Source organism: Podarcis melisellensis (assembly GCF_964234715.1).
Source record: "Podarcis melisellensis genome assembly, chromosome: 7".
In the NCBI taxonomy this organism is placed as follows: domain Eukaryota; kingdom Metazoa; phylum Chordata; class Lepidosauria; order Squamata; family Lacertidae; genus Podarcis; species Podarcis melisellensis.
Window position 1 is genome coordinate 83,800,343 of NC_138539.1, and position 26,102 is coordinate 83,826,444.

Sequence of the window (26,102 nt, forward strand, 5' to 3'; positions counted from 1 at the left end):
CTTTCTCGGTTAGGATGTCAACCTTGCTAATTCCATTGCTAGGTTAAAACAGTTTGGTTTTAGAATACAGTGGTACCTTGGTTTAAGAACAGCTTAGTTTATGAACAACTTGGAAACAGAACGCTGCAAACCCGGAAGCAGGCATTCTGGTTTGTGAACTTTGCCTTGGAAGCAGAACATGTTCCACTTCCTGTTGAGTGTGTTCCATTTGTAAACTGAGTCCTCTGCTGCTATGAGAAAGCATACCTTGGTTTAAGAACGCTTTGGTGTAAGAACGGACTTCCGGAACAGATTAAGTTTGTAAACCAAGGTACCACTGTATACTGAACACCTGGATTTTCAGCTTCTGGCTGCTATTTTTGTGGTTTTATTGACTGTGCGTCACTTTGAGCATTGCTTTTTAAATAGTGAAATGACTCATGTTTTTATGGATTAAGATGAACCTTTGCAAGTGAGCTACGCCCTGTAAAAAGGAACTCTCTCTCTCTTTGTTTCTGATAGATACTCTTTAGTTTATCTTGGTCTTAGTTCTCACTGAAGTGGTAAAACCTCTGTGCAAGAAACCTCAATAGAAAAATGTTTCTCAGAAAGAACTACTTCCTTTTTTCTAGCTTTCTATGGTTTGGTTTTTATGGTTTCAAAGAGAATGCCACCATGTAAACCTGCAGCTCTGATTTGAAGTGGAACAGCACAGAAGTAGGTTTACCGGTTTACTGAGAACTACACCTCAGTCATGGTTTTAGTGCATATCTGTTTCGATGTGTCTTTATCAGTGTCAGTTTTTTGAAAGGGAAAAAAGTAATGAACATTGTAACTTGAATGGCTGTTCATAAAACATTTGAACTGTTATGAGTACTATATTAATTCTTCTCATTTATCTCTTTAAGGATACGTTATTTGGAAACTTAACAGATTCCAGTGATGAAGATGAAATGAACCAGGATGTGCAAATGCTTGAAAATATTTTGGGGGGAAATGAACCAAAAGCTGAAATTCCTTACGAGAATCATTCAGCAGAATCTCGGAGCAAATGCATCTCTTTTAGCGCAAACAATACAAATGGCAATTTTCAGGAGTCACCTGAAAGACTTAGCAAATTGACGGAAGAAGAGTCAGCACTGTGTCATGACCCTGTGACAGAAACATCTGTATATCTTAATGAGGGAAGTGCCGTATCAAAGAGTGAGAAGCGTCTGCAGGAGAATTCTGACTTTTTGGAGGCACACACAGCCACTGAACCAGCAGCACACGGTATAGAAAACGTCAACAAAAACTTAGATAATATGATGAAAGCGAAAGACAAACTCACGATGCCTGCTTTATTGTCTCCATCGGCTAACTTACAAGGTCAAGAAAAAACAGCTGAGTCTGTGCCCATGAAAGAAGATGTTGGAAGCAGCATTGACCATGTGCACAAAGAGCCTAGTAACTTCTTGAAAGATGAGAAGGAAGAGCTCATTGAGACAGTGGAAGGTGATTGGCTTCAAACCCCCAAAGGTAGCAATCAGCAGCAAACCAAAGGGTCCATTTTAGCTACTGAAAATGTGCCCGTAGCTCCTGAAATTTTTAAGGATGTTTCTGGTGATGTGCGAGGAGGAATGGGGCCTAACCCCAGTGACATCCAATCTAAATTTAATTTTGAGAAAGCAAATTGTATTGGTGAAGAACACACTGAACCTGCAACAACAGACAAACAAAATGCAACTGAAGGGCTCTGCTCAAGCAGCAGCGATGAAGCATTAACGGAAGAGAAAATGAATTTCGTTAACCATAATTTCCTCTCTGAAATGGAATGTTCTAGGGTGCTGCTCCAGCAACGAGATACTGAGGTAACATTTACACAGGACTTTGAAAAAGATTCTCATGTCTCCGATGCAGCCATCAAATCACAATGCGCAGAAGAAAATCACAGTAGTGAAGAGGAATGTGACAAGCAGTATGAATTAAATGGGGAGAATAAACTAGGGAATGCTGATACCTTGACGCCCCACTCCCATATTACAGTGGCAAGTGATGGATGCAATAATTCATTGTATCGTATAGGTGAAAGCAGCACTCTCCCTTCTGTGCCTACTAAACATGGAGAAGATGACCAGTGGAAAGTTGAAAATGAAAGCGTTGTAGGCAAAATGAAACCCAAATCAGTGGATGTAAAAAAAGAATGTGTAGAACTAGAACAGTACATTGACCAAAAAGATTCTGTTAAATCGCTACAAGAGGAGCCAGATTATCAAAGCAGTCCTATGTTAGCAGCACAAGCATTTATTATTGAAGGGTGTCCTGAGGGGTCTCTTGAAAGTAAACACACACTCTTTGAATCAGAGAATGTCACTGAAAGTGCTTCAGAACCAGGGTATGTTGAAAATCCAGACGTTAAACCTGAGTGTAAGTCCAAAACACATAGTGTTTCAATTAACTTTCAGCATTCTGAGGCTGTTGAGGAAGATATATGCCTTACATCAGAACGGCTTGAGAAGGAAGATAGTGAAGTGCTGAAAATAACAGAAACTGGGACTGCACAGTTTATTATAGAAGAAGGAAGTGAAAAAACATCTGCTCTTGGAACTCTGTGTGACAGAAATACGGAGCCCAGTTTGATTTTTAAAGATTTGCAGTATGGAATAAATGATGCGCCACCTCAAGAAAAGGCAACCTGGAATGCTGAAAGCAATTCATCTGATAAAATGAAGCATGCTGTGGAAGGGACAGAAACGAATTACAAGTGCTCTGTAACAAACGGGGTGGAATTAGAACAGAACACAAATGAAGGTCTTGCTCAGTCTGTTCAAGATGAATTAGAATCAGAGAGTGCAGTTATTGAAACAACGTCCTCTGTCACTACGACAGTTGGTTCTAAGTCCACTGCAGAGCCCTCGAATGTCACTGTGTCCAACGTTGAAATCAATTATGAGCTCTTCAGCAGAAATGGCCAAAGCTCTGTCCCAGGGTACATTACCCCTTCCTCTCCAAGCAGAGAAGAAGATGCTGATCATAGGGATCACGATTCTGGGGAAGACTTGACCAGTAAAGAGGCAAATGGTCTCGATTCTGACGTAGACAAAAATAAGTCCCTGGATTGTTGGAGTTTCCATGAAATGGAAATTGAACAAGCCAGAGAACAGCCAACTCTCAGGGAATCCCAGATAATGTGTTGTGGGGAGCTCACTAAAGCACAAACCCCCGAGGCATCGAGCCTAAACAGTGTTAATACTGTAGACATTTTTGTAGTGAGCGAATCTGTTCCAAGTGATGAGAAGCTTCTTGTTCCTCTTGATAAGACGTCAGGGATTCCTTCAAGAAAGTGTGAGCTAGAACATAATCTGAGTGAAGCAACAGCTAAAGAAACTGATGCAATATCGAGCAGAGGCACAAGATCTGAAGGGGTGAATGAACTGACAGTGTCTGAAAGTACTATGGTGCTTATGAAATCATCTACCTTGGATTCACCAGAGGAAGAGGTTTTCCCATTAAGGAAGGTGAACTGCACAGAACCACAACCAAGGCTTGCAGCGTCCAGAGCAGATGTGGGTGGTGAGCAGGAGCTGTCCCATGTAACAGAAGAGGCATCCCCGAAATATACGCCGGCTGCAGCACATGACACCGACTCCCATGTTGCTGAAGTGACGGAAGGGATATGGGAACATTCGTACGCAACAAGACAGACGTGTAGCGATGAAAATGCTTCCTTAAAATCTGAATATCTTACAGCAACAGAGAAGTCACAAGAGAGGCAAGCAGGACAAAACATTTCAGCAGTCGTTTCATTGATGAGACAAGGGCTAACACATGACCGAAAACCTCTCTCCAGGAAGTCTCCTGCAAGTGATCCAGAATTTAATAGTGATATAGTGGCACCACACTCGGAATACAGTGGCACTAGTGTAGAAACCCCAGAAATCCAGTTAGATTTCTTGAAGGGGAAAGCAAGTGCTGAGGAAGAAAGAAGCTTTAGCCCTTTGGGATGCAGATCCAGCCTGATGCAGAACCAGTTAACCCCCGTCTGTGTTGATGAGCACGCCAGTGCCTCCCACAACAAGGAAACCCACATAAAGAACGAAGGGGAAACTCTTGCTGCTCAAACCATCTGGCATTCCGTACCACCTGCCTCCGAACCTTCCAGCTCTAAACCACAAAAAATAGCGTCTGAGAAAGTGGAATCTCCCGCTGCTCTTGCATCTCACGGAAATAACGGAGCAGGACAAGCGCTTGAACCATCAGACTCTAGAGATGTTTCAGCAGAGGCAGGTCTTAGGCCTCTCCAGAGAATACCTAGCTGCAAGGGGAAGAGGAAAAGTCGGCAAGCACTGCTCACTGAGACCATTTTTGCCAACGCAGATACTTCCACGCCTACGGTGTATTCTCCTCCAAAAACCTTGACAAAAATTAGGGAAGAGATGGGCCCTCCATTACCTCCCTTGCTCCCACCTCTGATATCTACTCCTCCAAGGACGGTTAGGCCCCTCTCCCCACTGATGTCATCGTCTAGCCAGTCTTCTTTGCCTTCCCCACTTGATGGAATGAATTCTCCTTTACGTGAAACTCCAGTTCCTCCTCTGAGGTCGCCGCTGTTGGATATCCCCAAATGCAAGTCTCCCGCTACATTTACCACCCCTTCTCCCTCGGGCACGCCGATGCGTCAGAGGGCTCTGTCTTCGCCTCTTCAGTTTTGCGCCACCACTCCCAAGCACGCCCTCCCCGTGCCTGGCAGGCTTCCTCCATCGGCAGTTGGCGGCACTGCTCCACCCGTACCCCAGGAAAACTCGGTGAAGATCTTGGACAGCATGTATCCAGAGCTATCCGCCCGAGCCAGAACTCTCAGCATTCTGAAAGGTAACCTTCAGCTGACTAGGTCGTCTTCTCTAGATGGCAAGAACGCCCCACAGCCGGTCCATCAGATCAGTGGCTTTAAAGCAATTGCTTCTGTGTCCACTGCTTTTGTTAAAACGGGGAGCAGTTTCAAGCCTGACCCAGAGCAACTGTGTTACACTGGGAAAAGGGCTTTAGTAACTGTGACTGTGCCAAAGAATGCCAAAAGGCTAAGACTAGATAGCAAGTCGCCAAAATCAAACTTCTGCAAGGAGGAGCCTTCAGGTAGAGTCCCAGATGCTGGCGTACGGTGCCCTGCTGAAGAAACTATCCATCTGAGTAGCGAGGGTGGTACTCACTTAACCGGTGAAGCCGATTCACAATTGCTTGTGGCTGCGAAGAAAAGCGATGACTCCGATAGCAACATTGTGATGGTAGCATTGGAGAACGTTTCCAAAGCCTGTTTTGACCTGTTACCTGTTATCCGTAGCCACGTTTTGGTGGGCAATACCTCGAAGCTCCCAGCCATGAGAGATGAGGAGAAAGAAGCCGTTTATGAACTTGGCGTTGCTAAGAAGGTCAGTTACACGTCTTCTTCTTGTTGTTGTTGTTTAAAAAATACCAGTAAACTGGTTTAGCTCATACAACCAAACAATGAGCGTGGAACCTTCTGGAATAGTAGTTAAGATGGTAGAATCCGTAGAGGAGACCATTTGAACCCACCTCTCTGCCAGGCTAGCATGTTGCCTCTTGCAGTTCATATGTGGACATATAATTATGTTTGCTGTGGCTGATTAGGGATGTTGACTCATATCTTGGTTTTTGAAGCTGGATTTGCATGGCTTAACACACACCCGCACACACAGACATACACTTTTGAGCAAACGGTGGTTTTTCAGTCCCTTACAGTTAATATCCATGGGGATTTTGATGTTGTGTTTACCCCAGTGTTTCTCAAACTTTTTGCACTCTCTCATTTCTTGCAAACTTAGCTGCTGCCACTGCCACCCATCCCGGCTCGTCTCTTCCACAGGTGAGCAAGTACACAAGGACTTTGCTCACAGTTGTCTCTATTTAGCCTGTTGTATATGAGAATCTGCAGGCTGCAGTGCTAAGTTCGACATTAGCATTCAGAGCAGAGGAACTGTTACCCCCCCCCCTTAAACCATAAAAATAAAGCAACATCTTCTGCTGGGGTGATGGGGGTGCAGTCATCCCCCCAAATCAGATGTGCACCAGAGAGGGTCCTTGCGAGGGGCAATATGGGCTATGGCTGGTAATAAAGAATGTGCTGTGTGTTTAAGACCCCTGTATTTTCAGCCCACTCCACATGACCCACAGGTTTAAGCCTATGTCTTGGTTTACAAAGGCTTCTGAAAGCAGATTGCACTGTGATCTAAATGCATCAAACAGTTCGCACAGCCAAGTTCTATCTGGATGTCTGTAATAAGGCGGAACTTGTGGAGGGAGTAGGGAAACCATCTTAACTCGGTCATCAGATCTGTAAATCTTGTGACCCTCCCTGCTCCAAACTCCCAGGAACATGGGTGCCTTGAACTGCACAAAGAGGGTGGCTGTGGGTCACATGTTGTGTAAGCCTGGGTTCAGGTGAATCTATCCCTGCCTTAGATGGAACGCTTGGACTCTAAAATTGTATGGAGACATTTCTGAAACACTTCAACTTGTCTGATAGTTTATTCATTTGGTGGAGTTGTTGAGCGCTTTGGGTTCCACGTCAATGACTAAGAGCCAGTTCGTGACGGCCAGTTTTTAAGTGGCAGCATGCTTCTGGAGTGATCACCTTCCCAAGTTCCTGTTTGTTTGTTTGTTTGTTTGTTTGTTTGTTTGTTTGTTTTCAGGGAAGTTTTTAATATTTAACCCTGTATTTTTAACACTTGATTGGGAGCCGCCCAGAGTGGCTGGGGAAACTCAGCCAGATGGGCGGGGTATAAATAATAAATTGTTGTTGTTGTTGTTGTGTTTGTTTGTTTGTGTTTAAATATATGCTGCTTTTCCACAATCAGCTGCAGCCAAAGCAGCTTGCTACAAACATTCAAGACATCAAAATACAAATATGCGGAATACAGAGCATGTCCGTAAATTCAAAAGTCAACAGTTTAACAAACACAGAATAAATTTGATATTACCCCCCAAAAAAGGTCAAGAAAAGAAAACCCCGATCCAGGCTTTAACCGACAACAAAGTTTGCCAACGCATTTTCTATCAGGACTCATTTGGTGTTTCTCTAAACATGCTTTCCCCAGTTGCTTAGGGTCAGACCTGAAATTAATCTCACTGGAAGCTCCCCCAGGTGGTAAGATTCCCTGTTACTACATCATTCAGGATGAGGGAACTTGAGGTCTTTCCATCCAAAAGTGCTTTTACCCCCCCCCCCCCAAAAAAAAAAGACCATGGAAAGATTTGAGGGGAAAGATTCAGCACAAGGTCCACTGCAATATTGTGCTGTCAACCTGTTTTCAGGATTTTTTATTTCTGAGAGTGTTTCTCAGTTGTGTCCGGGTGTCTGGATGGGATAAGAAGCCTCAGGAACATACCCACCCAGCCACTGTTCAGCTGTAATGGCTCCCAATTTAAAGGTAAAGGGACCCCTGGCCATTAGGTCCAGTCATGGCCGACTCTGGGGTTGCGGTGCTCATCTCGCTTTACGGGCCGAGGGAGCCGGCGTACAGCTTCCGGGTCATGTGGCCAGCATGACTAAGCCGCTTCTGGCGAACCAGAGCAGCGCACGGAAACCTAGCAGTTCCTGCCAGCCTAGCAGTTCGAAAGCACGTCAAAGTGCAAGTAGATAAATAGGTACCGCTCCGACGGGAAGGTAAACGGCTCCCAACTTAGGCCCTAGCATATCTTCAACCTTATATTGGTATTAATTAAGACCTTCAAAAATGCCCTGCATGGATTCCAGCTCTTTCAAACTTTTTAAAGTGACTATGCGACAATTGTGCACAAATGTGAAGTTATCTCAGAATCTGGCAGAGAACCTTTTTCACTGGAGGTGATAGGGATTGGATCTTCGGCATGCATTGTTTGTTCTTTGCTTATGGCACCTCCCCATAGATTCCTTTACACACATCACTGGCAGAGGTTGTATCAGAACTTGGTCTGCATGTGGAATGGCCAATTGGTCTTCTTTCATATAATGTTTCAGATGGCTAATTAAAAGAACATTCACTATGCTGTTACTTCTTGTACCTGCTATGCATTTAGTCCTTCGCTCCTACTATTGTGGTGGTTAGTTGCTGGTTTTCTGTATTTTTAACCTTTGCAGCTTACCAGTCTCAGCTGCAAACTGCCACGAGTGCACTTTTCCAGTGGTTTTAAAACATGTTTGTCCTTGTCCTTGCTTGGACAGATCTGTCCTTCTCTATTTTATCGCCTGTATCTGATAAAGAATTAGCTCTGAAGATCACCAGCATTTCTGTTCAAGGACAGAAGTATATTATTTTCTGATAATAAGGTATATTATGCATGTTGAAATATCCTCAATGGAAAATACCATTTTGCATGTTACAGCACTTAGCCGAGACAGCGTTGCAGACCATTCTGAAGAAACTGAAGAAACAGAAAATGACCTTGGGCCACAATCACATTCAGGCCCTCTGCAGGGTGTATGTTGGAATATGCCGGCAGCTGGGAGACCTTGAAAAAGCACGCCTCTTTTGCTACAGTCTTCTTAAGGAAGGTATGATCCGTCTTTGTCTTTTTTACGGTGGAAAGCATCTTACGCATTATATTCCAGCTGAATCCTTCTCAGATATGTTAATCGCTTTTGGATGTTTCATGGGAAGCAGTTCATAAACAAAATAAATCAATGTACCATATTTTTTGCTCAATAAGACTCACTTTTTCCCTCTTAAAAAGTAAGGGGAAATGTGTGTGCGTCTTATGGAGTGAATGCAGGCTGCGCAGCTATCCCAGAAGCCAGAACAGCAAGAGGGATTGCTGCTTTCACTGCACAATGATCCCTCTTGCTGTTCTGGCTTCTGAGATTCAGAATATTTTTTTTCTTGTTTTCCTCCTCCAAAAACTAGGTGCGTCTTGTGGTCTGATGCTTCTTATAGAGCGAAAAATACGGTATACTTGCTGTTTTGGCAAGGGTCTATTTACCAGGGTTGTTGGCTGATTAAACAACCCACAGGCCTGGTTCATACATTTCCGTCCGAGTAACGCTGCAGTATTATGGAGAAGAAGTGGTGCAATCCTGTCTCCTCTGTGATACAGCCTCCACTGCAAACCGCACCCTCCACACAAATGGTGAACTGGGCAGCGGGTCTGGTCTGTGTGATTTCCTGCCCTCCATTAATAAACAAAAGGGGGAATAATTGTGTGGACTGCGCATCTGCAGGATAAAGAACTAAGGCAGAGGACCTTATTCACACCTGGGGCTTCCTCCCTAGTGGAAGGGCTTGATCTCCTCCTCTACTGCATTGAGGTTAGGTTGGATTTGTTAAATATATATATACATTGCTTCCTGCTACAAAAAGTCCCGAAGTGATTTGCAGACCAGAACAAAAATACACAAGCATATTAAAAACCTGAATCGGAATATAAGCATCCAGGCATCAGGCTACTCAAATGATTTGTGGTTTTACGTATTTGTATTTTTGTTTTTTAAGAAATAAAAGTTTGTAAACTGCCCTGGAGGTAGAGGTCCAACCACTGGACCCACTGGATCCTAAGTCAGCACAGCCATGGTGATCTCAATGGGCTCTATCAGGGTCTCTTCACTATGCCAACCTGGGAGCGTTGCTCCTCCCCCTTCCTGGCTGCCTATTCTACCCTAGCACCACCAGCCGCCTATGCAGGCAATAAAGTTTGCTTTTAATTTCTTTTTGCTTTGCACTTGTTTTAAACGTCCTATGATGCTGTAGTTTGGTTTTATGTTTTTATATCATTGTAAACTGCTGTGATATTGATATATAGATACAGTGGTACCTCGCAAGACGAAAAACGCGCAAGACGAAAGGGTTTTTCGTTTTTTGAGTTGCTTCGCAAGACGATTTTCCCTATGGGCTTGCTTCGCAAGACGAAAACGTCTTGCGAGTTTGTTTCCTTTTTCTTAAAGCCGTTAATACCCAGGGAATCCGCACTCCGCAAGACGAAAAAATCGCAAGACGAAACAACTCGCAGAACGAATTAATTCCGTCTTGCAAGGCACCACTGTACACACACACACACACACACACATATTATATATATAATAGCAGTATCTAATAACTGTTTTTATAAATAGAATAGAATAAGAAACAAGTCCCACCACTGCCACCCAGGGGTTACGATTGCAGCCTAAATCCTTGGCGCTACCTTTAGGGTATGGCTGCTTGAGGAGAGCCTAAACTCCTTAGATCTAAATAGATAATTTTGTGAGTATGTGCAGGAGACACATTTAGCTGGTATGGAGGCGTGATTAATATACTGAGCATGCTCAGTGGTCTCCACGAGAGAGAGAGTATTGAGAAAGAGAGAGAGAGTATTGAGCATAAACTGGAAAAGGGACATGGAAAGGGGGAAAGGTAAGTGCTTTAGCTCCTCACTGCTTATATAGTGAACCCCCTGCAACATTTTGTTTCAAATCCAACTTGTAATATATTTATACATATTGATTATTGTCTAGCCTAAAGGGTTTTCCTTTCTTATTTTAATTTCTCCCTGCCAGATTTTCCCAAGTCGGCCATACTCACTTTGTTTATTGCAAACATGTGGGATGAGATCTTTTCCTCGGAAGGTGTGATCAGCAAAGCTATCCAGTTGGTTGCCAGGCAGCGTGCAAGAGGGGAGGTGCTGAAATGTCTAAGGACTTACCTGAATTGGGAAGAGGTATGAGCATTTGACAGGATCCCTTTTTTGCATTGGGCCAGAAGAGAGTTGGTTGTTGATTATACAAGAGCAGAATCTCACTTTTTACAGAGGCATAAGAAAAGGCCAGTGTGCATATTTATTGTGTTATCTTTTAATCAAATGCTGCTTTCTGAAGAGCTGGGCATCACTTTGAAGAGAGTGGGTTTGATTTTGGGATGGGGGGTGCAGTTTCACATGCCGCTGAACCAAATAAAACCACTGGGGAAAAACACTACTTAATGCCATTTTCACTGTGAGGTGGGTAAAAAATACTTTTATAGGCATGTGGGGTAGTAGGAAGGGGGGAAAATAAAAGACAACATGTTCTTCACTTAGAGCCTGCGGATGAGACGAAATCAGAGCCGTGGAACTCCTTGGCACAAGGAGAATGCAGCGGCAAAGAATTTAGCAATTTCCAAAGGCAAATTTGATGGATTTGATAGCAGTTGGAATGTGATGTCAGTGATAGCCAGCTGATTATACCCAGTTCTGCTCCATTTTGGGACTGGTTGTTCGTCTGCGCCACCATTTTGTGAGCAGTGGTCTCACTAATCTTTAGCCATCTCTATAAGGTCTTGTGGGTAGAATGTTTGAGAACAAAATCAGCATTCATTCCTTTTTCCAGAATGCACCAGCAGATGTTGGCATGATGGTCTCTAGCCTGCTTTTGGCAATACAGTTGTGTCCACAGATGGAATTTCAGCTCAGTGAGCAATTTGGAGAAGACCTGAAAGAGAGCACATGGGAATATGTGTTTGCTGTTGATCTGTTGTGCTCACATCAAAAGTGGTACTGGACCCACGATCATATCATAAGGTATTACGAGTCTTTGATGTTTATTGTACTTAATAATTAAAGGTGTGCAGCCTGGCTCATCCATTCACCATAGGCTGTTTCCTCTAATACGCTTGCGGGGAGCGGCTGTTGCTAAGCCAACCTTGTTTTTCTGCTGTTACTGCAACTTAACCGTATTTTTCGCCCTATCGGATGCACTTTTTCCCCTCCAAAAAATGAAGGGGAAATGTGTGTGCATCCTATGGGGCGAATGCAGGCTTTCGCTGAAGCCTGGAGAGCGAGGGGGGTCTGTGCGCACCGACCCCTCTTGCTCTCCAGGCTTCAGGAAGCTGTCCGCAAGCTGTGGGAGAGCTGCGCGACTTTGCGCAGCTCTCCCACGGCTTGCGGAGAGCTGCCTGCACCCCGAAACCTGGGGCGCGCTGAGATCAGCACGCCCCAGTCTTCGGGCTTCGCGCAGCTCTCCCACGGTTTGCGGATAGCAGCCTGTTCTGGGGGCTGGGGTCGGGGGAAGCTCGGGCTTCCCCAGCCCCGGACCTGGGGGGGGGGGGAAATAATTTTTTTTCTTTATTTCCCCCCCAAAAAAACTAGGTGCGGCCTATGGGCCGGTGCGCCCTATGGGGCGGAAAATACGGTAATATGTTTTCTCAAATCAAAAGCATTTGGAGGTTTTTCATTCCAAAGGAGTGTGGTGTAGGTCTGGCAGGTCAAGCTGGTTTCAAAAGGCAAAAAGGGAGGCATTCAGCACATATGTACTCATTGTCCGCTTTGTTCCACAGCAAAGAACTCTGGCCTATCATGGATAAGTGGATAAAGAACAGAAAGGGCAATGGCAACGTCTCTTCCCCTTCTGATATAATTGTCGCAACAGTGCTCAGACTGATTGGTGAGTATGCACTCCTGCAGCGCTTTCTCTGTGGCTACCAGGCTTGTTGGAATACTCTTTCCATTTGTCTGCTCGGGACATTGATATCCCCCACTTAGTCCACATCTGTGTGCATGAATAAAAGGAGCCGGTAACTTGCGGTGGGGATGGCTTTTGCATTCTGGCTGCAGTCTCTTGAGAACTAATAGGAGAGGGTTGTTGGAATCTCTCCCCACATCCCACCCAAAAAAGAAGACTACAGGCCACATAGCTGCATATACCGTATTTTTCCGTGTATAACACGCCTCCTATTTTTGGGGACTCAAAATTAAGAAAATGGGGGGAGATTGCACAGAGTTGATGAGCTTTTCAGGGGCCAAAATTCACTCACCCGCTATTTACAGAAATATTGCAAAATTAATGAATGTTAGAACGATGTTGGATAGAAATTAAGTGGTTTGCAGCTGTAACGTTTTAAGAGAATATGGGGGGGGAGGTCTAGAAGCAGGTTAAAATTTATTGATAAGGATTTGCTGAACTAACAATCTGAATTGGAATACAAAAAAGGGAGGTACGAGGAGGTCTGGGAAATAAGTTAATGGAAAATAAGTAATGGAAACTTTGTGTGTTTTTAATTATCTTTATTTTTGTATTTTTGTTATTTTTTCTTTTTTTCTTTTTGATTTTTATTGTATTAATATTGAAAACTTTAATAAATATCTTTTTTTAAAAAACAAAATTCACTCACCCGCAGGGCCGACGGTGGCTAGCGCACGTGTTGCCGAGACAACCTATCCCTCTCACCAACAGCAGCCACCCCAATCACACACACAGCCTATCGCAGCCTATCAGCAGCAGCCCTTGCCGCAGTCACCAATCGCTGCTGACAAGATCATGCTCGCGGCAGCAACCAATCCCCTGTCCCAACAATGCACTAATCGTGTATAAGACAGAAAAAAAACTCATCTTATACATGGGAAAGTATGGTACCTTTAACCCATAAACTACAATTAATCCAGAATGCAGCAGCTAGACTGGTGACTGCAAGTGGCCGCCAAGACCACATAACACCGGTCCTGAAAGACCTACATTGGTTCTCAGTACGTTTCCGGGCACAATTGAAAGTGTTGGTGCTGACCTTTAAAGCTGACCCTAAACGGCCTCAGCCCAGTATACCTGAAGGAGCATCTCCACCCCCATCGCTCATTCCGGACACTGAGGTCCAGCGCCGAGGGCCTTCTGGCGGTTCCCTCCCTGCGAGAAGTGAGGTTACAGGGAACCAGGCAGAGGGCCTTCTCAGCAGTGGCAGCCGCCCTGTGGAACGCCCTCCTATCAGATGCCAAGGAAATAAACAACTACCTGACTTCTAGAAGACATCTGAAGGCAGCCCTGTTTAGGGACGTTTTTAATGTTTGATGTTTTATCGTGTTTTTAATATTCTGTTGGGAGCTGCCCAGAGTGACCGGGGAAACCCAGTCAGATGGGCAGGGTATAAATAATAAATTATTATTATTATTATTATTATTATTATTATTATTATTATTATTATTATTATTATTATCTCTGCAGCATCCTGTATCCATTTTATCTCTGGCTGAATGGCAACATGCCTCTTGGAGTCAGAGGGCAGAAGGACTGATTAATAAACATGGATTTGGCTGTCTTTGTTCTTCCTTCGTCTCTCTTCTGCCTTCTTAGCTGTGCCCTGCACGACTCTCTCACGCTTGCTGCCATATCAGAACCAAATAATATGTCCAGGATCTGACGCTTACCCATTCCCTCACATTATGCAAGTTCCTTGCTTATAAAGAGCCAGGAGATCTTCGCTTCCTTCAGCAGCACAAAGACGATCACTTTAAGCTCCTCCATGCAGCAGCTAGATGTCCGATGGGGAGGGGGCAGAAGAGATTTTCTAGCCTAGCTTCATCCTCATTCTTTTCCGTATGGAGTTATAACAATGCCCCCCAGCCCCCCACACTCTGAAGTACTTTACATAACAATCACCCCTTTCTGTTGATTCTTCACAGGTCGTCTAGGCCAAATAGGACTGAGAGAAGGATTTTTTTCTGCGGTCGAAAACATCAGTTCCGTTATTGGGGTCTTTCTCCAGCATGCCAAAGAGAAAGGTAACAACCATTCTGCCCTGTACTGTAATGCGGTGAAGCTTCTGGCAGCTGTTGCCCTGTGCTAAGGAGACGCCCAGGAACATTTGTGGGCGTTCTGCTTATTTAGACCATTTCTATACTGCTTCCTAGGGACGCGGGTGGCGCTGTGGGTTAAACCACAGAGCCTAGGACTTGCCGATCAGAAGGTCGGCGGTTCGAATCCCCGCGACGGGGTGAGCTCCCGTTGCTCAGTCCCTGCTCCTGCCAACCTAGCAGTTCGAAAGCAACTCAAAGTGCAAGTAGATAAATAGGTACCGCTCCGGCGGGAAGGTAAACGGTGTTTCCGTGTGCTGCTCTGGTTCACCAGAAGCGGCTTAGTCATGCTGGCCACATGACCCGGAAGCTGTACGCCGGATCTCTCGGCCAATAAAGCGAGATGAGCGCCGCAACCCCAGAGTCGGTCACAACCGGACCTAATGGTCAGGGGTCCCTTTACCTTTATACTGCTTCCTATATAAAAATAATAATCTCTCTAGAGGCAGTGAAGCCCAGCTTCTGTGTGAGGGGAAATTAAAAAGCGAGTTTGACCTGGGAAACGCAAATGCTTAAGAGACCAGGATGCCGGAAGAAAGTGCCATATTCCGCTGAGTTGACTGTGTTCCTTTCGCAAGCCTGAATGGCTTTTGGTCAAGGGCATTACAGTGGTGCCTCGCAAGACGAAATTAATTCGTTCCGTGAGGCTCTTCGTATAGCGGTTTTTCCGTCTTGCGAAGCAAGCCCATTGACAGCTTAGCGGATTAGCGCTATTAGCGGTTTAGCGGCTTTTAGCAATCAGCTGTTAAGCGGCTTACCAACGGATCAGCTGATAAGCGGCTTAGCAGCTTAGGAAAAGGAGGGGGAAAGGGAAAAAAACCCCGAAGGAACTCGCAAGACTTTTTCGTCTTGCGAAGCAAGCCCGTAGGGAAATTCGTTTTGCGAAGCGCCTCCAAAACGGAAAACCCTTTTGTCTAGCGTGTTTTCCGTCTTGCGAGGCGTTCGTCTTGCGGGGCACCACCGTATTAATGGTTCTCTTTCCCATCTTTGCAGATGTGGCCTGGGGCGTCCAATTGGCAGCAGCATATGCCCTTTGCGAGTTGGGTCCTAGCAATCCAGCTAAAGTCTTAGAGGCCATCCAAGCTTGGGAAGCAGTCAATGCGAAGAGCCTTCCTCCTGCTGTCACGAGCGGCGTAGCAGAAGTCCGCAGTCTACTGAAGTGTGCTGGGAGAACCGAAGGCTGCTCATAAAGTTCCTGGAGGACGGCTTTTTTTTTACCATACAGGAAAATGTGGCAATGCCATCTGAAATAACCTCCTTCAGATGGGAAGAGTCATGAAGCTCCCTCCTTGGAGGCTGGCAGAAAACATAAACTCTTGTTGAGATGTCGTGAGGACATCTTTGTTCAATGTAGCCTGAAGGACTTTGTGTGGCAGTAGAAACAATAAGCTATTGAGCATTGCCTTAAATGCCACAAGAAGACAATAGATTGTCTTACTAGCTCTTTAAATCGGGGCAGGGAAGGGGGGAATGTTCATCTATGCAAATAGAATTGTTCTCTTGCAAATGGTCTTGCAGGAAGTGAATTCCCGAGACTACAAAGTCTCTTTTTAGTTACGCCAAATGTTCTCCAAACAACTTTCACTGGAAATGTGGATGAAACGAACTTTTAAAAAAACCCTTTGTTTTGCTTCTTTGTTCACTAGTCTCTGCAAAGCTTAAGGCACTTTTAAAGAAGGATTCCTTCTCATGAGGTGAAGCCTGCATCTGTAAGCAGGTTTTGTAGATTTGAGGTATTGTTTCTAAATCAAGTGCGTCTTTTTGACCAGAGATGACAGTGGAGCAAAACAAATAAATCCACATAATGAGAAGTGATAACTCTCTGGCCACTTTCAAAACTGTGATTTGTCTACTCCCTAAATTTGTCAATTTGCCTCAAAAGGAAAAGAGAAGATTTTCGATCAAATCATGTCCTTTATTCATGCTAGTAGGCCTTTCAATTTTAATGAATTTAACTGAAGCATGGTTTGAGTTCTGTACACAATATCTACAGTATATAGAAGAATGAGATGCTTTCTCTGTGAGAATGTGTATATATGGTATATTCATATAATGTGTTTCACATTTCATGTTGTTCCGCTTTGGGAATTTTACTACATATATATAGAAACTGGAGTTTAAAATAATAATTAAAAACCTTGAAATTGTATAAACATCTAATGTAGGTTCGCTTGTTTTCAGATTATTTTTTACATGTCTGTATAATTTTTTCTAATAAATATTATTTGTGCATTTAACAGATGAATATTTGCAGAAGTGTCAAAATGTAATTGAAGTGACTATTTAGATTGTTTGTTTTGCAGGGATCAAACTTCACTTGCTACTCCCATGCACGCTGAAAATATGTATTGTTTTTAAGTTTTGCCTCAATGTTGGTTGATTGTGATAAGGATATCAATAATTTATTTTTAAAAAGACTCATTCTTTGCTTTTCTAACTACTCAGAGCATCTGAAACTCACCCAGTTGTAAAACAGCTAAAATGTTTAAAGCAAGCCATCAATCATTAGAAGTTAAAGCCACTAACGCCAGTGCAATGCAGATTTTAACAGCAGCGTTAAAATATCAGCAATTAGCAAACACTTTCGCAAATAGAAACAGCTTGGCTGGATGCTAAAACAGATGGAGGGAAGTTAAAAGGACTGGCTCCATTTGTAGCAGGACACTCCAGAGCAGGGGTCAGCGACCTTTTTCAGCTGTGGGCCGGTCCACCGTCCCTCAGACCATGTGGTGGGCTGGACTATTATTTTTTTTGGGGGGGGGAATGAATGAATTCCTATGCCCCACAAATAACCCAGAGATGCATTTTAAATAAAAACACACATTCTGTTCATGTAAAAACACCAGGCAGGCCCCACAAATAACAGGACACCATGACGGAAACCAGAGCACACGGAAACACCGTTTACCTTCCCGCCAGAGCAGTACCTATTTATCTACTCGCGCTGGTGTGCTTTCAAACTGTTAGGTTGGCAGGAGCTGGAACAGAGCAACACCCACGTTCTGATCGACACGCCCAAGAGGCTCGGTGGTTTAGACCACAGCGCCACCCGCATCCCAATTGGCGGGGAAAAAAAGGTAAAACATTGCAACAAAATAAAATGCAAGGACCCAGATTAAAATCAAATCGGGAGGTACAATTCATCGCCCTGCCCAATGCTTTGGGAAAAGTCTAGTTCTTAAAAGCGTTCCAGAAAGCTGCCAGTGAAGGGGAGGCAGGGGGCTACTGATCTGGATTGCAGACCCTGTACCTGCTGTTTGCATTTGAATAAAAGCTTCCATGGGTGCGAATGGGACCTCCCCACCCCCACCCCCCATGTAAAGAGTAACTGTTAAGGGCTTTATAAAGATGTTCCTATTGTATCACCCTGCTTGTGGTTAACGCTTAGCTGGAATGAAATATTCAACGCAGCAATAGAGAAATTAAAATAATAATTTATTTGTCAGACAAATAAATGAGAGGCACAGTGGTATATGGTTGCCAAAGCTCTGCCCACTCCAGCCCTGATGGTCAGCACTTATATTTCCTCAGCCCAGCCCCCTTGCTCCTCCTTTGGCTCCCTCTGTCCAATCAGCCTGGTTGAAATTCCTATTGGCTGTTTGCTAGAACCAATCATAAAAGATACACCCATTTCCTATTGCCTTTTATGGGAGACAAAGAGCTATATTTCCTTCTATCCATAAATGGCAGACAAGTAGCCATATATCTTACATTTGCCTCGACAAGGCACCTTAATTACCAGATCACCTTTTACCCCTGTTGCCCCTGCATTCCAAAACAAATGGCTAAAACAGATGGCTCATGGTATTAAGTTCTATCTAAACAGAGATCTTACTATTTACCAACTCTTAATTAGTGTTTTTGCAGTTTGATTGTATTCTGTAATATGTAGGGTCAGTGTAACCTTTGCTCCCAGCCTGTATTTCCCTTATATGACTTTGAGAAATTTGTCTCCTGCTTCTGCTATAAATCAGGGGGGCCCTTGTCCAGGAGGATAAACAACTGCCAAAGTAATTAGCCAGCTCCTTTTCTGCCTGGCATGAAACATTTGCAAATCTTTAAGCTCATTTTAAAATACAGGCCTTGATCAGATGACTCACTATTACCCCCACCAACACTGACAAGGGTCAGAGATGATAAAGGATTTCCCCTGCCTGCTTAAAGTTCTTGAAACAGCGTCACGTATTACCAGGTAAGTTTTTGCCCTGCTGGACAGTACAGACGTGGAAATTAGGTGGTGAGTAAGAAGGAAGCATGCTCTGTAAAGCACTTAACTACTTAATTACATTTATAGATCGCATTTCTCCAAATGGTCCCAGGGCAAGGGATGTACATTAGTATGAAATTAAAATACACAATATAAAACATAAAAGCAATACAGTGGTACCTCGGTTTTCGAACGTAATCCGTTCTGGAAGCCTGTTCAAGTTCCAAAACTGATAGCGGAAGCCTCGAAAGGGAAGCCTTGATTCGGAAAAGTCGAAACGGAAACTGCCTTTCCTGTTCAACTTCTGAGGCGCATTCGAAAACCAAGGCATTTAATTCAGGGTTTTCGGCATTGAGTTCCAAAACATTTGACTATGGAGGCGTTCAAAAACCGAGGTGCCACTGTAGTTAACACCTGCAATGAATACAGAATTTAACAGCATTCTGCAGCAGAAGCTTGAGTAATTCCACTCCACACCCTAAAGGCTGAGCAAAGCAGTATTACTTGACAACAGAAAGCATATTGTATTGGTGGAAGATACACCTTGGAGGGGAGGGCATTCCATGACCCTGGGGGGCTGCCCCAGAGATGGCCCTCTCATGTTTGCTGCCACGTGAACTACTGCCAGTGGTGCTGTCTTAAAGAGAGACTCCTGCCAATCCAAAAACTTGGGTAAAAGGTAAAGGGACTCCTGACTGTTAGGTCCAGTCGTGGCCGACTCTGGGGTTGTGGCGCTCATCTCGCTTTACTGGCCGAGGGAGCCGGCATACAGCTTCCAGGTCATATGGCCAACATGACTAAGCCGCTTCTGGCGAACCAGAGCAGCGCACAGAAATGCTGTTTACCTTCCCACCGGAGTGGTACCTATTTATCTACTTGCACTTTGAGGTGCTTTCGAACTGCTAGGTTGGCAGGAGCAGGGACCGAGCAACAGGAACTCACCCCGTCGTGGGGTTTCAAACAGCCAACCTTCTGATCGGCAAGTCCTAGGCTCTGTGGTTTAACCCACAGCACCACTGCCAATCCAAAAACTTGGGTAGGTTGATACAAATGGAGACACTCCATATATTTGGGACCCAAGTAGTTTCCATTGTCAATATAAGTCCCTTGAATTAGGGTTGAAAGCAAATTAGTAACCAATGCAGGTTTTGGGGCCACCGCACAAACCCGGTACATTGCAACAGTCCTGCCTGGAAGTTAGCTAGAGCATGAGTTGCTGGGGCCAGGATTTCTTTGTCCAGCAATGGTCATAGCTGACAAACCAACTGTAGCTAGAAAGAGGAGCCCAGGTCCGCTGAAACCACTTGCACCTCCAGAACTGAAGCTGGATCTCTTGAATGCCCCCAAGTTACATACCTGTTCTTTCAAGTGGGGTGCAATCTCATCCAAAACAGGTCATTTCTCCAGGTTCCTAATCTGAGATTCCATTGGGCACAGCACCTCTGTCTTTTCCAGATTCAGCGTATTGCCACCTCCAGACAACACCGGACCTGCCTCTCCTGCTTCATATGGAACAGAGAGAACTGGGTGTCATTTGTCGATGGCGCCTCACCCCCAATCCCCCGATGGCATCTCTTATTGCCTTCATGAATAGTTCAAAGACACTGCCTTATACCTTAAAGCAGGTTTCTAACATGGAAATCCCAGTAGTTTCTAACATACATCCCAGTAGTGATGTATGGAAGTGAGAGCTGGACCATCAAGAAGGCTGACCGCCGAAGAATGGATGCTTTTGAATTATGGTGTTGGAGGAGGCTCTTGAGAGTCCCATGGACTGCAAGAAGATCAAACCTCTCCATTCTGAAGGAAATCAGCCCTGAGTGTTCACTGGAAGGACAGATCCTGAAGCTGAGTCTCCAATACTTTGGCCACCTCATGAGAAGAGAAGACTCCCTGGAAAAGACCCCAATGTTGGGAAAGATGGAGGGCACAAGGAGAAGGGGACGGCAGAGGACCAGATGGTTGGACAGTGTTCTTGAAGCTACAAACATGAGTCTGATGAAACTGCGGGAGGCAGTGGAAGACAGGAGTGCCGGGCGTGTTCTGGTCCATGGGGTCACGAAGAGTCGGACACAACTAAACGACTAAACAACAAAAAAACATGGAAAGACCCGTTTGCTTTGTAGAGCCAAAACAAACTCCATGTTCTACATTATCTACCTCTTGCCAATAGAGGGCGCTTTGGTAAAACAATCGTTTCCATGAGTGGTGAAATTCACTTGACTGGCTATTGAGGGCTTATGCAGAAAGCCTAATGTAGGATTAACATACTACATTGTTTTTACAGCAACATCAAAGTGCATTTAGAATTTCATAAACACACACGTTAATCAAGAAATACGCTGCCCAAGACCTTAAGGGATGAATGCAATTGCATGGACTTATTCTGTGTTAAGGGTTGGTGGAAGATGGGGATTTTGTTTCAGTCAATATCATAACATATGCCGTAAACCTTAAAATATAATTCGGTCCCTATAGTACCATCTCCAAAGCAACAGCAATAAAATCAAACAGCAATGTGGTGTGACTATCAATTAAAATCTTTTTGAAACAAGTGATTTTTAGAAAGCCCCCTTGAATGCTACAATGGAAGGGGCAAAGTGACCATGTCTGAGGAGGTCCTCCCCCTGATGTCTGCCAGTTTCTCTGATTTTAAAGCATGAGTAAAGGTAAAAAAGGTAAACAAAAGGTAAAGGATCCCTGGACAGTTAAGTCCAGTCAAAGGCGACTATGGGGTTGTGGCGCTCATCTCGCTTTCAGGCTGAGGGAGCCGACATTTGTCCACAGACAGCTTTCCCGGGTCATGTGGCCAGCAGGACTAAACCGCTTCTGGTGCAACGGGACACTGTGACGGAAACCAGAGCGCACAGAAACACCGTTTACCTTTCCGCCACAGTGGTACCTATTTATCTACTTGCACTGGTGTGCTTTCAAACTGCTAGGTTGGCAGGAGCTGGGACCGAGCAACGGGAGCTCACTCCATCGCGGGGATTCAAACTGCCAACCTTCTGATCAGCAAGCCCAAGAGGATCAGTAGTTCACAGCCTGACCCCAAACTGGTTAGGGCTTTAAAGACCAAAATTAGCACTTTGAATGTGGACTGGGAAAGGAACCACCCCAACTGGTACAGATATGTGATATGTACCAGCCATCTGGCTTCAATGAACACACGACCAGCCGTATTCTGCAGCAGCTCAAGTTTCTGGGTTTCCTTTAAAGGCAGCCTCATATTATTAAGTTTTTTTTTTTGGGGGGGGGGTTATTTATTACATTTCTATACCACCCTTCATCCTGTTGCACATCACCCTAACCTCCAAGCAGTGTGAGGTTCAGGGCTCTTACATTGTGTTTCCTGCAGGACAGCGGAGACTGTGATCTCCTTAGTATATACAATTTGGGGTTTTCATCAGCGGTACTCCATGATCATCACAATTATAACAAATAAAGGCTTGGCATATCTCGCTTGGCATGTCATGAGTCTATCTCATATATTAGTTTCACCTTTTAAGTTGAATTACTGAACTTTTTCACGATATTCTAATTTTTCGAGTTTCACCTGTATGGTTTATTTACACATATGTACAACCTGAGCCTGCAGTGGAAGAGTTCGCAGCATTAACAGACAAGAGGTACTTGCTTGCGCTGGATTCCCACAGAAACCAGGCATGGTTCTGTCTCCCCACTGTCCAGCCTGCAGCTTCTAGCTTCTAGCTCACATAACGCAACTCTCAACTCTGGCCTTTGTCTTGCTAACTACCAATGAGCTGAGAGAGGGAAGCCTACCCCAGTGGCGTAGTGTGGGGGGTGCAGGGGGCGCCGGCCGCACCGGGCGCAACATCTGGGGGTTAGGGTTAGGGGGCGCAAATCCATGGGTTAGGGGGCGCAAATCCATGGGTTAGGGGGTGCAAATTACTTGCCTTGCCCCGGGTACTGACAACCCACGCTACACCACTGGCCTACCCAAGTGCTGTCTGGCACAGAGCCACTTCCTTTGTGACAACAACAATTTTATTATTGTACCCTGCCCATCTGACTGGGTTCCAGGAATTAGAAAGGTCTCAGGCATACAGCTTACCCCTCATACAGCTCAGGCATATACAGCACATTACAATAATCTAGGCTTAAGTAGCCAGTGCATGAAGGACAAAGTCTAGGTCCACTTTCTCTGGGTAGGTTTGCAGATGGCATACCATCTGAAGCTGGTAAAAGGCACCAAGGCTTTCACGCAGGAGGCTGGGAAACAGAAGAACCCCCAAACTGCAAGCTTGATTCTCTGCCGGAAGTACAACCCATCCAGACCTAGCCACTCCCTCTACCCAAACCATTGAGTTTCCTGAGCCTCAGCAACCCCTTTTGGTCTGGATTAAGGTCAAGGATCTTAATCTACAATGGGGGGAGAGATGGCAACATGTCAACAGTGTAAGAGAACATGGGCATTGAGGGAGAATGAATATAGGAGATGGAAGGGAAGGAGGGAGGGAGGCAGCAGCAGAGGAAGGCAGTTCGGCACCTGGGGCAGTGTGCCCTGGGGCGGGGCGAGCTGCCCATAGCGACGGGGCGAGAGCAGGGCTAGCCACCCATAAGCGTGGGGCACACCACAGAACCTCCAGATTGAGGTTGAATCCTGACAAGACAGAAGCACTGTTTTTGGGGGACAGGGAGCGGGTGGGTGTGGGGGATTCCCTGCTCCTGAAAGGGGTAACTGTGCCCTTGAAGGAGCAGGTGCGCAGCCTGGGAGTTATTTTGGACTCACAGCTGTCCATGGAGGCACAGGTTAACTCTGTGTCCAGGGCGGCTGTCTACCAGCTCCACCTGGTACGCAGGCTAAGACCCTACCTGCCCGCAGACTGTCTCGCCAGAGTGGTGCATGCTCTGGTTATCTCCTGCTTGGACTTCTGCAACACACTCTACGTGGGGCTATCTTTGAAGGTGACCCGGAAACTGCAATTAATCCAGAATGCAGCAGCTAGACTGGTGACTGGGAGTGGCCACCAGGACCACATAACACCAGTCCTGAGAGATCTGCATTGGCTCCCAGTACATTTCTGACCATAATTTAAAGTGTTAATGTTGACCTTTAAAGCCCTAAATGGCCTCGGTCCAGTATACCTGAAGGAGCGTCTTCACCCCCATCGTTCAGCCCGGACACTGAGATCCAGCGCCGAGGGCCTTCTGGCGGTTCCCTCGCTGCGAGAAGCCATGTTACAGGGAACCAGGCAGAGGGCCTTCTCAGTAGTGGCGCCCGCCCTGTGGAACGCCCTCCCACCAGATGTCAAAGAGATAAACAACTACCTGACATTCAGAAGACATCTTATGGCAGCCCTGTTCAGGGAAGTTTTTAATATGTAACGCTGTACTGTTTTTAACACTTGATTGGGAGCCGCCCAGAGTGGCTGGGGAGGCTCAGCCAGATGGACGGGGTATAAATAATAAATTATTATTATTATTATTATTATTATTATTATTATTATCCAGAGTCTGCCTGCCTCCTCCCACTCAGCCACACTACAGCTGGTGGGGAGGCAGTGGGCAGACTGTTTGGGTAGCGTGGAGCCTGCACATGCCTGAGCCATGGTGTCTCTCCCAGGAGAGACATGTGGCTCAGGCGTGCAGCAGGCCCCGCGCTGAGTGCCACCTGGCATTTCGTCACCCCCCTCAGTGGTGACACCTGGGGTGGACTGCACCCACTGCACCCACACACACACTGTCCTCCGCCCCGGAGGGAGGGAGATTTGGCATTGCAAAATTCAGAGAAGTGCAATTTTCAAAGAATGACTGTGTTTTAATTCATATACTTGTTTGGTGTCAATTAAGGTAAAGGGTAAAGGGGACCCCTGACCATTAGGTCCAGTCGTGACCGACTCTGGGGTTGCGGCGCTCATCTCTCTCTATTGGCTGAGGGAGCCGGCTACAGCTTCCAGGTCATGTGGCCAGCATGACTAAGCCGCTTCTGGCAAACCAGAGCAGGGCACGGAAATGCCGTTTACCTTCCCACCGGAGCGGTACCTATTCATCTACTTGCACTTTGATGTGCTTTTGAAATGCTAGGTTGGCAGGAGCTGGGACCGAGCAACGAGAGCTCACCCCGTCGCGGGGATTCGAACCGCCGACCTTCTGATCGGCAAGCCCTAGGCTCTGTGGTTTAACCCACAGCGCCACCCGCGTCCCCCATTGGTGTGAATTATGTAGGTTCAATTACACATGCAAATGGAATCAACCTTCTCCCCTATCTCTAGCTAGAAAGCACTGGAATTCAATGATCTTGCTGTGATATCACCTCAATTTTCCGTTGACCTGAGTTCTAATCAGTATTCTCCTGCCTCCAACCAGAGAACCCTAGGCTTTGTGTTTGCACCTCCAAGCTCCCTTTTCAGCACATGGAAAGTGATGAAGATGGGAAGAGGAATGTGATTGGGGGGAGATCAAAAGGTCCTCGCTGCAGGAGGTCTGGATGCCTAAGGAACACCTTTTGTCAGTTCTAGAGGTGGGAAGCTTGCATGGAAACCACCTTAAAGGTAAAGGGTAAAGGGACCCCTGACCATTAGGTCCAGTCGTGACCGACTCCGGGGTTGCGGCACTCATCTCGCTTTATTGGCCGAGGGAGCCGGTGTACAGCTTCCGGGTCATGTGGCCCGCATGACTAAGCCACTTCTGGCGAACCAGAGCAGCACATGGAAACGCTGTTTACCTTCCCACCGGAGTGGTACCTATTTATCTACTTGCACTGGCATGCTTTCAAACTGCTAGGTTGGCAGGAGCAGGGACCGAGCAACGAGAGCTCACCCCGTCACAGGGATTCAAACCGCCAACCTTCTGATTGGCAAGTCCTAGGCCAGGGGTCTGCAACCTTTAAGACAAAAAGAGCCACTTGGACCCATTTCCGAAGAAGAAAGAAACTGGGAGCCACAAAACCATTGCGACATTTAAAACAAATATATCTCCGGAGCCGCGATCTGACAGCGGGCGGGAAGGTGACGTCGGGACGGTGCGTGACTAACGCACGCACCGCCCCCATGTGACGTCACAGCCAGTACAGCGCCCGCCACAGTGGGGAGTGTCGGGGCGCACAATGCGCCTCCTCCCCTCGCTAATATCCGCCCCGGAGCCACGGCAAAGGTGTAAAAGAGCCACATGCGGCTCCGGAGCCGCGGGTTGCAGACCCCTGTCCTAGGCTCTGTGGTTTAACCCACAGCGCCAACCACGTCCCGGAAACCACCTTAATTGAATACAATTCAGCCAGTAACAATGAGAAGAAGAGAAATCTCACATCACCTGCAAGTTTTTCAGACTGGATGCTGCTTCCCAGACAGGTGGTTCTCCACTGCTCGATTTGTATATGTGAAAATATACAATTCTCCAGCATTTCCTCCTCACAAAG

The 26,102-nt window shown here is 45.8% G+C and overlaps 1 protein-coding gene and 1 long non-coding RNA gene across 4 annotated transcripts in view; one reads left to right on the forward strand and one right to left on the reverse strand.

Annotated features, from left to right (window-relative positions):
• The window catches only part of ICE1 (interactor of little elongation complex ELL subunit 1), a 43,208-nt gene extending 26,274 nt beyond the window's left edge, over positions 1 to 16,934 (forward strand). For 2 of the 3 annotated variants that reach the window (XM_081917694.1, XM_081917692.1), the window contains 7 exons: positions 888 to 5,384; positions 8,338 to 8,506; positions 10,481 to 10,641; positions 11,288 to 11,478; positions 12,234 to 12,340; positions 14,347 to 14,445; positions 15,511 to 16,934. In XM_081917694.1, the coding sequence (XP_081773820.1) occupies positions 888 to 5,384; positions 8,338 to 8,506; positions 10,481 to 10,641; positions 11,288 to 11,478; positions 12,234 to 12,340; positions 14,347 to 14,445; positions 15,511 to 15,707 (5,421 nt within the window). In that variant the 3' untranslated portion in view covers positions 15,708 to 16,934. Of the gene's footprint in view, positions 1 to 887; positions 5,385 to 5,798; positions 5,840 to 8,337; positions 8,507 to 10,480; positions 10,642 to 11,287; positions 11,479 to 12,233; positions 12,341 to 14,346; positions 14,446 to 15,510 lie in introns of those variants that run through there. The other variant, XM_081917693.1, reaches the window with a different exon arrangement.
• Positions 16,935 to 25,446: 8,512 nt separating this feature from the next.
• Positions 25,447 to 26,102, reverse strand: part of LOC309373629 — an 87,414-nt gene continuing 86,758 nt past the window's right edge. The window contains exon 3 of the long non-coding RNA XR_014170109.1: positions 25,447 to 25,898. This is a non-coding gene — a long non-coding RNA (uncharacterized lncRNA). The remainder of the gene's footprint in view (positions 25,899 to 26,102) is intronic.